General features: G+C 40.3%; 1 protein-coding gene across 1 annotated transcript in view; it reads right to left on the minus strand.

Moving 5' to 3' along the window:
- The window catches only part of MTA3 (metastasis associated 1 family member 3), an 82824-nt gene that overhangs the window by 6318 nt on the left and 62532 nt on the right, over positions 1–13974 (minus strand). The window contains exons 12-13 of the mRNA XM_019647914.1: positions 11229–11315; positions 8346–8492 (exon numbers count right to left, since the gene is read on the minus strand). Coding sequence (XP_019503459.1) covers positions 8346–8492; positions 11229–11315 — 234 coding nt within the window. The remainder of the gene's footprint in view (positions 1–8345; positions 8493–11228; positions 11316–13974) is intronic.

Consider the following 13974-nt stretch of genomic DNA (forward strand, 5'->3'; position numbering starts at 1 on the left):
ACAAGAGAGCCCAGAGAGCTCCCCAGCCCTCCCACCGTATGAGGACACAGATAGAAGTCAGCAGTCTGCACCTGGAAGAGGGCCTTCAGCAGAACCTAATCATGCTGACACCCTGATCTTGGACTTCCCAGCCTCTGTAACTGTGAGAAATAAATTTCTATCGTTTATAAGTCACCCAGTATTTTGTTAGAGCAGTCTGAACGGGACTAAGGTGGATGGGAAGAATCTTCTATGGGGAATCTGACCAGGCCATGAAAAAAGACCTAAAGATATTTGCATTTGGACCACCCACCAAACAGCGCAGCCTAATTAATCATCATACTGTGAAGTGCATTACGGGCTCCACGCACAAGCACCAGCACGGAGCTTTCAATCTGATTTTAGTCTCCTACTCTTATACATTTTCAGAAAACCAAAGGTCACCAGGAAAAACCCACTAACACAAATATTAGGAACCAAAACAAAGAACAAAGAGAAGAATGAAAGTGGAGGAAAAAGACTATTCATGGGGAAGGAAACTTAAAAAACAAACAAAACACTACCATTACTATCCTTAGAGAAATAAGAAAAGATAACAGTATCTATGAAACACAAATAGTACGCTATTAAAACGTTTTGAGAGAAGCAAGTGGGGGTGGAGGGGAGCCCATGGAAGGATTGAGGCACTCTGCTTCCTGTAATAGTGGGCTAATTTATATTGGACTAACCCTCTAACCAATAACAGTGATAAACTCTGGATAAGATATGAAAAACAATGGTTTGAAAGTACTCAAGAGCAATGAGTATCAGGCAAAGACTGAAGCAGATATGACCCTTGAAAAAAGGTGAGACTAGGTGAGATCCAGTTTTAACTGGCCTTTCCCTTGTGAGCAGCTCCATGCAGGACAAGAATATAGTTTAAGCAGAAAGCTGCAGTCTAATGGAGCTGAGGAATCCTGGAGAGGTCAGAGTTCAAGGCTGAGTCAAAGGTCAGCATCAAAGGGGTGCTAGGAAAACTTTGAGGGTGAGGTAAGTTTATTATCTTGATGGCCGTGATGGTGTATACATGTGTTACACTTATCAAGTTGTGTATTTTAAAATATGTATAGTTTACTGAATGTCAGTTATGCCTCAAAGTTACTTTAAAAAGAAATAATGGAAAATGGCTTCATAGGGTTTTTAAAATCTGTGCTGCAGCAACATGTGCTGCCTTTAGAAATGCTATAAGAATCACACTATTATGAGTTTAATAAAACAAGAAAAACATTCATTAAAAAAATTAAAAACGAGAAAAAGAAACCGGTGTGGTAATAGTTAACATCAGACAAAAGTGACTTCAAGACAAGGAATATTAACAGAGATAAAGAGGATCATTTCGCAGTGATAAAAAGCTCCCACAAAAGGACACACCAATTCTAAATACAAATATATCGAATAACAGAATTTCAAAATGAAGCAAAAATTCACAGACTAAATGGAGAAATAGACAAATCTGACTGGAATATAAAGTTGAGAAAGTCCTCCATAAAGTAGAGTAAAAAGACAGAGAAAGAAAAGCGGAGAGAAACAAGAGAAAATCAGAGGACCGGGCCGAGAGGTCTGATATCGAATGTCTTGACTATTTTACTGGGGACTGTAGGTCTCAGACACCGTTAATGTGGCCAACCCTGTGTCCCAGGACTAACTCTTGGCCTTGCCCGCTGATGGCCCCAGGGGGCTCCTGCAGGCACTCAGTGAAGCTGCCATCAGGCTATCATGAAGAGTTTTCTCAGGTGTCTTCTTTAGGAACCTCCATCTAACAAAGGTGCCTTCAAGCTTGCTTTACGGTTTTACATTAATTACTTTTCATATCATTAATATGTAAATAATTGCTAGTAAAAATAAATATTTGGTTGAGGGAGCAAAATGCATAGATTTTAACTCAGATGTTTTCTGAGCTTAAAGAGTGCTCAATTATCTGAAAGAGGAAACAGGAAACAGGAGAAGAAAATAACAATGAGCAAGGTTGGGAAGCTCAAAATGAACCCAGCAGGAGTCTCCAAATCAACTAGACCGTGACAAATCTTTCCTTGGGGGCCTCTGCAGATTCAGAAAAGTTCTCACTTTCTCACTGGGACCCAAAGAGACTGCTCTAGGGGACGCCTAAATCAACTGGTTTCTGGGGTTGGCCTTGACTTCCCTGAGGTATCAAGATCTAATACTGATGTCCCAATGGCTTACTCAGACATTTGTACCTGTTCTTTTGATGGAGCAGTTGAACCTCTTCCAAAGAAGAGTGTTTTCTCAGGGACCCATTCTCTCCCTCTGCTGTTTCTTCCCTTACCTTTCCCAAGTATCTATACCTCCCTCCAAAAAACTTGGAACCCAGCTCTCAAATCAGAGGCTCACTTTCTCAGAGGTTCACCTTCTACATGTCACCAAGAATGGAATTACATAGGGATAGGTTGGTTACAAACGTTTCCTGTAATGACCCTTGCAGGTAAATAGAGACATTTTTCAAGGAGGCCAGAACTGGCCCTCACAGCTGAGGACCCTTGAGCAACTACCAGGAACGTTTGTCACTCTTCAAAGACCTCTATGCTACTGAGAGGGTCTCAGGTCTAGACCTCGTACAGCCTCACACACTAGTATTTTCCTCAGGGGCAGGATGACAGACTTAACCAGGTTATAGAACATTACACCTTGAGACAAGGAGACCAGAGGTGAATCTAGGGGTGCTCGATGTTCTTCTATAGACAATGTTGAGAAGATCCAAAAAAAATCGTAATCTTTGGAAATGGCATAAAAAATTTTGACAGCAGGCAGCCTGGGCTGAAGCATGCCTAGGAGTGCTGTTCCTGGCAGTCTATTTTTATTGGCATTCATGGAGACAGTGATGACTTTCCAGAGGTCTCTCACTGGTACCATGGCCCTCGCCACCACCCGTCTCCCAGGGTAGGGATGGGCATGGCTGGAACACTGAATCACTGATTTTAGAAACAAGTCATCAAAAGGGCAGTGTTCACACCCCAGTTCATAATATTGTACTCAGAGGCATCAACATTAGATACCCTCTATGTGAGAGGTTGAGAGAAATATTACTCAATGCAGGAAGCAGATAAGAAAAATAACTAAATTTACAGTGTACTCACATACCCAGGGGGAAAGAAGCCAGAGGAGAGCAGATTAAAAAGAAGCTTATTGGACAAGTCATCAATTTTCTTGGCTCCGATGCCCCAACTGTGTCCCACTGAAAACACCTCTCTTCTGAGCCTGATATACCGAGTCCTGCTTCAGTAATACCCATGGGGCCAAAGCTGTGTCATCTCAGAAAAAGCTTAAGAGAATCTCCAGTTGATGCTTCCTCGGTCTGTATCACTACACAGCAGAAGTTGTTCTCAAGAATCTCCACTGCCTGAGACACGGCAGGCAGTCACCTTGTCTCTGTGCAACGGAATGAAAGATCTGCGAATCGACCAAAACTCAAGCATCTGACACAAGGGCATCTTCTTAGGGGATCAAGAGAGGATGAGAGACACCTGTACAGCTCATCGGCCCCTCCCCTCTCTTGGGCTTTTACTGATTCAGCCTTCACTCTGAAAATGATTCCGCTGTCTCAGGAACATGATTGTCCCACCCCCTCTGCTTATAGGGTCTCTAATCACAGAGGCAGGAAGTTAAGTGAGCCCTCTCTATAAATCTAATTTCTGGTCTTCAATATTCCTTTAAATAACTTAATCAAGGGCGATTTCTCTTTATAGACCATGAGCTCCTCAAATGTGCAGTTATTTACCTTCAAGCAAATCAAGTATGATTTTTGAGAATCATACACTTAGGTAAGACATCAATGTAGTTATAATGAAAGGATTGATGTTTTATTTATACATAATTCACACATGACTACAAAAACTTGATATCTTAAAATTATTCAAAATAAAACTTTAATAATAGCTCTTCTTTAAAGAAGGGGGTGGGATCTTAACACTTCATGAACATCTGCGACAATTTAGAATCAATGCTGGGAATAGCATATAATTTAATTTAAACAAATTTCACCTCTAGGTGATGCTGTGAATTTTCTCTTCTCCTTTTTTTTTTTTTCTCTCTTCTCTCTGACACTAGTAAAGCTCCTATGCCCTAAATTCCAGAAAAAGGAGGAGGTACAATATGGGCAGAGGAGCTTCACAGAGGCAGGAAATGAAGGTGGAGGCTTTGGTTACACAGCGATGGCTTATCCTTCATAGTCTAAACAAAGAAAAATACCCACCACACTCCTCTCTGTATTTATTTACAAACACACACCCATCTTCTGTACACAGAAAACATGAACATCTCCCAGGCATATGCTGCACTTAGCACACAAATCCTGCAAAAACGCCACTAGATTTGAAGTTTAAATCTCATCTCTGCTACTTACTAGAAGTGTAACTTTGGGCAAATCCCTTAACCTCTCTTACCTTCGTTCAGTTTTTTCATTATTAACATGCAGCTTATAATACCTAGCTCATAACGAGTTTAGAAGATCAAGTCATATAAAGTAGGTGAAGAGTTTGTAATCATTGTTAACAACTCCATTAAGGCTTTACAGAGGAAAAAATAAGTTTAAAGAAACCAAGTGATCCAACCAAAGCCACACAGGAAATAATCACAGACGTCAGCAATGAATCCCATCTGACTCCGAATACTCAGATGTACTTTTTTTTCCCTTGGCACAAAGTCCATTGCCCCTGCTGCCCTCTCTTCTGGGCTCTCAAACATGCAAAGACTTTCCAGTAATGGCTTTTCCGGCCCTGATCTCAGGGTCTTCTCTACTCACAGCCGCTTGGGGTTAACCAAGTAGACCGCGTGTGCTAGGTACCTGGTTTGCTGGTGATAGAAACGTTATCAAAGCATCTGTAAGTCAGAAAAGGAGAAGACAACTTGGAAAGTACCTCGACTGCAGGCAGCACATGATTGGGCCAACAGCCTGAGGGAGAGGCAGAAGTGTAAGGAGACCGATAAGGTAAGGAACTAGGTAGGTCTATATTTTGAAACGTCGCTCTTCCTATCAGCACTGACCCTAAATAATGAAGTTTGTTGTATATGCAGATTTTGTCTTCACCTTCAGGATTTAAGTTCCACTGCGGTAGTCACAAAGGTCTGTCTGTGTGTGGCCTGGTGCCATGTGTTAAACTGCACAGAGCACACACAGTGCTGACTCCTGGGCACCAGTCACACCAGGACCTTTAAAGGGCCATGACCCAGTTGAAGACAGTGGCTTTCAGGAAGACAATGAAAAGCTGTCCATCATTGTTTTAAATGCCAGGTAAAATCTTCCTGCCAGTAGAAAGTCAGACACATCTTCCCACCTGAAGATAGAGGGTGAGTGAAGAAGCCAAGCAACTAAGGGGACAGGAAGCCTTGAAGCTGAGAGACCTGGATATCTCAGTACAATCAGGTTTTGTTTCCAGTTAAATTATCCATCAACAGCCTGTTTGGTGTGCTCATCTGTCTGACATAATTACATGGCGACGATAATTGATCTTATTATTGGATTACACAGTGCAAGGTTTTCCTATGAGTTTGTATCTATCAATTCCAGTATATGACGGTATTAACTATCCCATGAAAACTCACTATTAGCCTGACATTTTTGCTGGTATTTTGAGTTCACCTTGGAAATTCAAGTTAGTTAGGATCCTATATACCGAAGAAATAAGAAACAGACCCATTATCCCAAGGAAAAGGTCCACTGGGATTACAATAAAGGGGACATTTCCCAAAATGTGTGTTTCTGTTATACTCTTATCTGAGCTCCACCTCCCTCCATCTAAGCTCAGCTTCATGATGCTGGGACTGGGATTCTGCACACACTTTTCTCCTTAGCCACCACTAGGGGGCGTTAGAAGGAGCCCGCAAGGCGAGAGGATGGAGAAGGGACTTGCTTCTTCCTGTTTCTGTCAGCATGGCCTAAGTAGAGGACCAGTTTGTTCCAGTGCCCAGCTTTACCTCACACTCCCAGAACCAACCAGCCTCATCACATCTGCTGGGAGATGCCAGCGCCGACAGAACAGCTCCCTATCCTCAGGCGTCTGAGTTCCAGCAACTCAGGGCCCTCCCGGAGCTTCCAGCTTGTGGGTAACCCCCACTTCTTCCTTCTGCTCCCCCAACCCGAGGGATGATGGCTGCTTCCTGTTTCGCCACCACCACCCCCCGTGTGCATTTACCTATTCTGTCCTCCAATATCTGTCATATTGATTTCCTTTATTAGCTGTTAAAATAACTTCTGTACTTTCTACTTTGCTGACTAATATAGTGCAGTTGAGAGCCACAATTTCATTAATAACAGTGGTTACAAGGGCAGGCCCTGAAATCAGTCACACCTGAGTGGGAATCCCAATCCATTTATGTGATACCTGGTAACTTGGGAAATTTTAATTCACCTCTCTAGGTCTCGTTTTTCTCAATCACTTTCATTTATTAACTAACATTTATTGAGCACCTACTAAGTTCCAGACACTGTGCTAGACAGTAGAGATACACTGTTATGCAAACCAGTTAAATTCTCTGACCTCCTGGAACCTTCTGTCATGTGAATAGAATGTAAGGCACATGTCATCAGCCTTCCTCTCCATTACCACGACAGGAGAGCGCACACAAATGGGTCTTGAAGAAATAAGTGTTTCAACAGCTAGGTGTCTTCAGAAAATGAAACAAGTGTCTTTCCTCAATAAGGCTGAAGGTCTCAGTCAACATGATGCCAGGGGTTCACTGTATGACCTGCCCTTCTCCTGTTCAGAGCAGAGAAGCAATGACCTTGTAGCAGTTTTCACTCAGAAAAAAAATGGGACCAACAGCCCTAGAAGAGGGAACATTACCAGGTAGCACTGTTTTTTGTTTGTTTTTAGAAATTCCAAAGAGACAGGAACCTGTGATACAAGGAAAGAGCAGCAGGAGTTGCAGTGCAGAACTGGGACCCAGGATAACGATGGGGTGTGAGTGGAAAAAGATACTTGAAAGCAAGGATTCCAACATCAGTCATAAGGGTCCTTTTACCATAAAGGATAGGTGATAGATAGATATTGATATAAATATGTCTACATATCAAATGAACCAGAACTTTTTACTTTCTGCAGTAGGACTATACGCCTGAAGAGGCCAGGGATGTGATGACATGGGGGAAAAAAAGTTCCTGATGAAATTTAAGCCTGAATCCAAAGGCCCCAGGTTGTAGGCAAGGAAAAGCTAGAAAGAAATCCAATCTCCACATTTTGACACAATCCTCCCTTTGTCTTCTGCTGTCTGGACATTGGGCATATTGTGGCAAATATGGCTCATGTTCTCATTAGCAAGGAAGTAATTTTTGCAAGGCTACTGTGCAGCTAAATTCTCGGAAGCCATACCTATAACACATTGAAAGCCTATAAATGCAAACTAAACTCCTCGCTTTCAATTTTTTATTCATGTTGACATCACTACAACCATCAAGAGTCATGTCGGAAAAAAACACAACCATGGGAAATGATTACTAAAAGGTCTATTTCACATCCTTGCTCTAGGGCCTCATTATAAATAATTTACTGTCACTGCAGGAATGTAGAGTTCCATATGACATGAAAAGCCTGGAGAGAGTTTCATTCATAAATAAATGCCAACATGTAAACAATGAAGATAGTTTCCAACTCCAGGACTATTGAAATGAAAAATATACACTGTCTGGATGATTTATTCTGCTTGTGTTTATAGTCCAAATGGGAACATAATTTAATTCCACCTGAAGAGTCATTATACGGCCAAGCCCAAGAGAAGTACCTTGGATAAGAGGTGGTAGTTTTCCGTTTTTCCATTTCAAACTAATTATTATTTCTGTATTTAGGCCATCATCCAGGCAATTCCTTTCCTGACTTGTAGACTCTTGAGCAATTAAAAAAATTTGTAAGGTGAAAGAAGTAGAGGACAAGTGCCAAATTCAAAATGATCCACCGAGTGCTGAAGAACCCCCCGAGAGCACTGCTGTCTCGCTCAGACAGAAGGCGAAATAATCTCTTCTGCTCAGGAAAACATAAATGAGCAGTGAGTGTGCATCACAGCAAGACCATTATTACCCAGCCGCGGCAACCTGCTAAATACAGACTTCATCTCCAAATGAGTCTCCTTGGAGGAAATACGAACACAAAGGTCTCTCCTGAAGAGACAGAGAAATATCACCTGGCAAATGTCTTCACCGGAGCACATGGCTACCTTCCCTCTTATCCCACCTACCACACATTCCGCTCAAACAGGGAGTAGAAGCGCCCATTTGTGATACATTCTTAAGACTTGGCAGACAAAGCCTGAAGCCCGGAGCGGGCGAGCGCAGAGGGGCCCTGGCCCTTCAGATCAGCCCTGGATCCCCTGGGCTTACATACCATCCAGGCCATTGTGATGACTGTAGTTTCTTTTCCCCAAAATGCTCAGAGACGTGTGATTTGGGGTGGTTAGCATCCGCTTGGTAGTTGGGGTTTGCAGGCTTGGTGTAGATCGAATCACGTTAGGTTTCTTCGAAGGATGGATCTCTAACGGAGGGGGAAAAAAAGGTTTCTCAACTCAGAACAGGGTATTAAAAAATCGGCGTGAACTTCACTGGCTAATAGGCACACATCTTATTTCTTTCTGAGCTGACAGTTCCTTATAAGCCAGCCTGTTTTCCCAAGGACTTGCATAATTAATCAGCTTCAAGTGCTGTTACCATGGCTGCTTTACTTATCAAAAGTGAGCTGGTTCTTCCCTGCTAGCTGGAGCTCTGAGCTTCATGTTGTGAATACAAGGGAGAAAAAAAAAAACAAACCACAAAACACTACAGAAGGTCACTTAACATGATATTTACTGAGGGAATAATAAGGCATCTGACTTTCAAGGTATTAGAAATCCAAAAGTTATCTGGAGCGGGTCTCCTCAGAGAAAACTACCTCTGTGATCTAGCAAACCACAACTTAGCATGTAGCATGTCTGGCGTGTAAGAGCTTTCTGGAAAACGGGATTCCTCCTCTGGTTCTGCAACCAGGGTATAGGACCAGGGTCAATCACGCCCAGCTCAGAACATTTTGATACAGATGAAATCTGATACCAATCTCCAAATACTAGAGTCAAGCGGTAGTAGGTGAAAAGTTTTGACTGAGGGTGGGTACATCATAAAACTGTAATGTGCACGTGGTATATGCGTGTTTATGTGAAGTGTGCTGTTGTCAGTCACATAGCTCAGAGCCACTTGCACTTCCTGGATAGAGCAGATAGACAGAAATTGCATTAGGAATTGGATTTAACGACCTTAATCTACTACTAGTACTGGGCAATCTCTTCTTTTCCAAAGCAAAACCTGCTCACTGATTCTCAGAGTCAACACCCAGTGTGCCGACTTATGCACAAGCTGCCTTGTCTTCTCAGGTGAGGGCCGGGATATCGGCCTCATTTACTGAGCTTTAGGAAGAGTTGTTAGGATTGTTCGAATTGCTACATCTTGTTCTGGCCCAAATCTTGCACTTGCCAAAATTTAGAAACGGGTCAAGTACTAATGGAATACAGTGCTGATTTTTTTTTCAACATGGCATTGAAGGGCTGTCTACCAGCTTTGTTTTTCATTATAAAAATTCACACTCGATGCTCCCTTCAGACTAGGCAACCTGCATTTCCTGACCTTTTCAGGTATCTTGACTCATTAAAGCCTTTGTTTGTCTGGCTCTCTTGGCCTCATAGGGGGAAAAATATTCTTTTCCTATTTTTCGATCTATTCAAGTCCTCCATATCTTTCAAAGCTGAGATCAAATATTATTCCTTTCTTCATGTAGGCTGCCCTCTCATCAGAAATAACCACTTCTTCCTCCAATTGCCCAATGCATTATTACCTGCAATGCTGTTATAAGATCCAATCCTTTAAGTGTCCTAACCTGCATGCTTTCCCCACTAGCCTGGCATTTTTGACAAGGCCTTATTCATCTTGGTATTACCTAAATCACTTAGTATAGTGTCTTGGACATAGTAAATACTCAAAAATGTGTTACGTAGGAATGTGGTTCAGTTCATAAGAACAGCACAGCTTTGGGCTTATCTAGTAGAGGCAGAGACCAATTTGCCCACAGGAGGGATACACAATGACCTGTGGAAAGCCTGACTAATATGCAATATGATATTCTATTCTTTAGGCTCCGATACTTTCCTTCACAGGTGGGAAAGGGCTTCTAGGATTAGGTCCTGCAAGGGAAGACAGAGAGCAAACTTCAAGGACTTAACCACCATGACCTAGGTCATACCTATGATAACCATGTGATGTTTTCAGGGGCTATCAAAGCAACTCTTTAGCCTCTAAGGAATAAAACAAGACATAAGGTGGCAGAGTAAAATCAAAGAGGGAGCTGTGAGCTTCTGACTCCTAGAAGACTCTGATGAGGATCAGATAAAATACCAAGCTAAAAGCTACACTTTGATTGTTAAAAGACCGAATATCTAAAGTTTGAATGCTTTGTAACTATAAATTCTGACAAAGCAATAGGGTTCAATGCAACTCTGAGTACATATTTCATTTTTACTGGGAAAAAGAAAAAGCAAGAATATTAGAAGAAGAAAAACATGCCATTATAGCTTCTAGGTATATTGGGAACCATTTTAGCAACCATTATTTTATAAATTATTTATCTTAAAACTGAAAAAAAAAAAAAAAGAAAAAAGAACAAAAAGAGAAAAAGAGGTTATTGCAGTAATTTTTTATAATATTCTTAATTGTGATATTTCAACATATAAATAGAACCATTGCCTTTGGCAACTTTCAGAAAGCAGTACAAAGGTTCCCCTTTCAAAGTAACCTTAATTGGCACATCAAAACTATAAATATTTTTTAAAGGTAGGTTAAAAATCAATTATCTTATTTTTCTAAAAAACAAATAAACCAAACTTCTATTTAAGGGTTCGGAATAGTGGGACGGATCTAAATCAAAATACTAGGACTATTCATCCTCTAACAATTTAGTGATTACTTTCCTCTTTTTGCTTAATCTGTATTTATATCCATAAATATGTTACATTTTTATTCAATTTTTTTTAAAAAAAGTAAACATATCCATAACCATGTGTATGTTGTGTGTGTTTTGGTAATAAAAGTTTCTAAAACAAAATAAATCGACTATTCTTATGAAGGCATCCAATTTCAGCTATTTGAAAGGCTTGACTTTAGTTGAAGGTTATGTCAATTTGGAATAGCCAAATATTTAAAAGATACAGGAATTGTTCTTTGAGTTTTTTGTCTATTAGAACATACCCACCTAAATACCCAATGATACATGCCAAAGGCTTCCTAGTGCTTTTGCTTTTCAGTGGACTTCCAGATAGTTCAGCATGTCTGTCTGCATCTGAGGAGAGACACACGGAGACAACCAATGAGGCCGATTTCTCTACCCATACCGCAGAAACAAAAGTGCAAGTGGAAAACAGTGCAAAATAGTCATCCTTAGATTCCTGATTTCCTTTTGGGTTTGAGAAAACCATTTCCAGTTCTGGTTCCAAATTACTGAATGAGGGACTTACCTGGAAACACTCCCTTTGAAACCCCATGAGTGTAGTAGCTACCACACATCTTATACACACACTTTCTGTGTGTGCCCATCTGAAAAGGAGTGGAAATATGCTTCCTTTCTAGCCATGGCCTTTCTACATTACAGTAGAAAAGTTTCCATGAAGTACAAGGTGGAATCAATCCTAATGTAAGATGAACCTGGCATAGAAGACAAAAAAGAGCTGACAAAAGCAACCCACTTGGCCACCGCTGACCTAGATGCGGTGGTGCTCCACTCAGAAGTCCTCATCTATAATAGCTTGGTGAAACTCAATTCCATTAGATGAGAGCCTCACAAGGGTAAAAATGGGCCATTTGGCTTTATTACTGGTTTTCTATTCTTCATATCCTACTATGATGTCAATAGTGCTGACATTTAAAAGGTCACCTGTAAGGCAGAGCCTTAGTCAGAATTAGCAAGATACTGTGAGGATGGATGTTAGTTCATAGAAGTTCATATCACACTTCTCATACTCTACCATAAAACATTTCAGACAGAGAAAAATAAAACATACAGCACAAACACTCTCTGCATTTTAATTAGCTGTCATTAGAAGGGTAGATGTGGAAAATGGCTACTTCTCATACCAGACTTGTTATAAAAACAGAGTTTGAAAGGACAAAGAAGTGTGTATTGAAGTTTCTTAAATTGGCAGAATTGTTATAAAGCTTAACAGAGTAGCTTTAGCAGGTATGATTCTACTATGTTTATGCCTTTTTCCCACCTTCAAATATTGGACAAAAATGTCCTACAGGATTTTTGATTCTACTAGAGAATTTGTGCTTTCACAGGCTAAGACCACATTTTCAGACATATAAACAGAAAATTTCCTCTGACATCAATAGGAATTCTCTGTACTATAAGTGTTAAAATGTACAATTCAATCTGGAACCTCAAATTAAAATTGAAAATTAACTTTTTCATGAACTCTAGCCCTCTCACCAAGGAAAGTCTTTTCTAATATCTATTAAACAGAAAAAGGTGGGAAAATAGCATTTTTAAAAATATTGAAAAAGACAAGCACATACTGAAGAGATCATCAAATAATAGGAATCTGAGTAGGCATCCCAAACACTGGCTAATTATTACACAACCACTGTCAACTATAATGATTCCATTTCTTTTTCTCCTAGTCAGTTGATTTCCTTTGGGGGAAAAAATTACTAAGCTATGAACATTTGCACCTGTTTTTAATAATGAAGCTACAGGTGGAAATCTGATAAGCATATTTTGGAAGAGTAATCTAAACACTAAAAAGTAGTCCAAATCCTTCAAGATTCAAACACCTGTCAACTCACTGTGGATCAATACTAAATAAGTCCTTCCTAATATTATTAATCTACCTAAAATTCAAGTTCTATTTGGGATGCGGACAAGAGAAAACTTTCTCTTTTCTATCAATAAAATAAAGCTTGAGTGAATCACCTTGGTTATTTCCTCAATGTTTTGAAAAGAGGCAATCACTGTATTACTAGTAACGAGATTAACTTTGCTCCTTATCCCAGTCTATGAAGCCCGAAGGAAAAGTGCCAGAGTGGCTGCAAGTCATGGGCTCCCACGTAATAATCACCTTGACAGGAATCAACAAACCCATCGGAGGGGTCACCAACACAATATCCCCAAATATTTCACTTTGAATTATCCTAATCTGCTTTTAATTTCTCATTAAATTAGTTGATTATGTGTTGTGCCAAGTGATAATTGACAGAGCACCTGAGTGGGAGACCAAAACTCTTTAGGAGGATCCATATTTTACTAATCTTCATTGTGATTTTTAAAAAAGTAGTTGGTGGGGAGGATTATCAGTCTCAACTATGAAGAAACTTGGACAAAAGGTGCTAAGACTACCTAGTTACTGTTTAACACAAGAATTGCAGCCATTCAGTAATATACACTGAATACAAATAGGAAAAATACATTCTGCTCCGAGGGAATGGTCGTAAACAGGACAATCAGGTGCACACTGAACTTGGTTAAAAAGAATTTGGTCTGCACTCAAGACCAGGCCAGTGGCGCCACTTGTTAGTCCTTGCTCCCAAATTACTCACCTAACAATTTCAACAAATTCATTAGCATGCATTAAAAGTGCACAGATAAAGAAAGCAACCTGAGAAATGCCCAAGAACCTAGAAGGAATCAAAATCTGCCCAGAGAGAGGGAGAACAGTTGTATCTCACTCAAGTTACTTGACTGAACACAAGGCACATTTCTTTGGTTTCCACGAAGATGATCTACATCTCCTTGTAAATCTGGAGAAACACTATTGCTTTTATTGCAACTCATGGCCATTTCTCTAAACTGTTTTGGAAATATTAGGGGAGAAAATGAAACAGAAAAACTGTAAAAAGTAAACACTGAATTAAAATTCACAAAAACATCTCAGAAGGGATTTCAAGATTTCCATCAAAATAAAACCATCCACAGAATTTCTTTTAGGAACTGCAGAGGCATTTTT

This window comes from Hipposideros armiger, unplaced genomic scaffold (assembly GCF_001890085.2).
Source record: "Hipposideros armiger isolate ML-2016 unplaced genomic scaffold, ASM189008v1 scaffold_118, whole genome shotgun sequence".
NCBI lineage: Eukaryota > Metazoa > Chordata > Mammalia > Chiroptera > Hipposideridae > Hipposideros > Hipposideros armiger.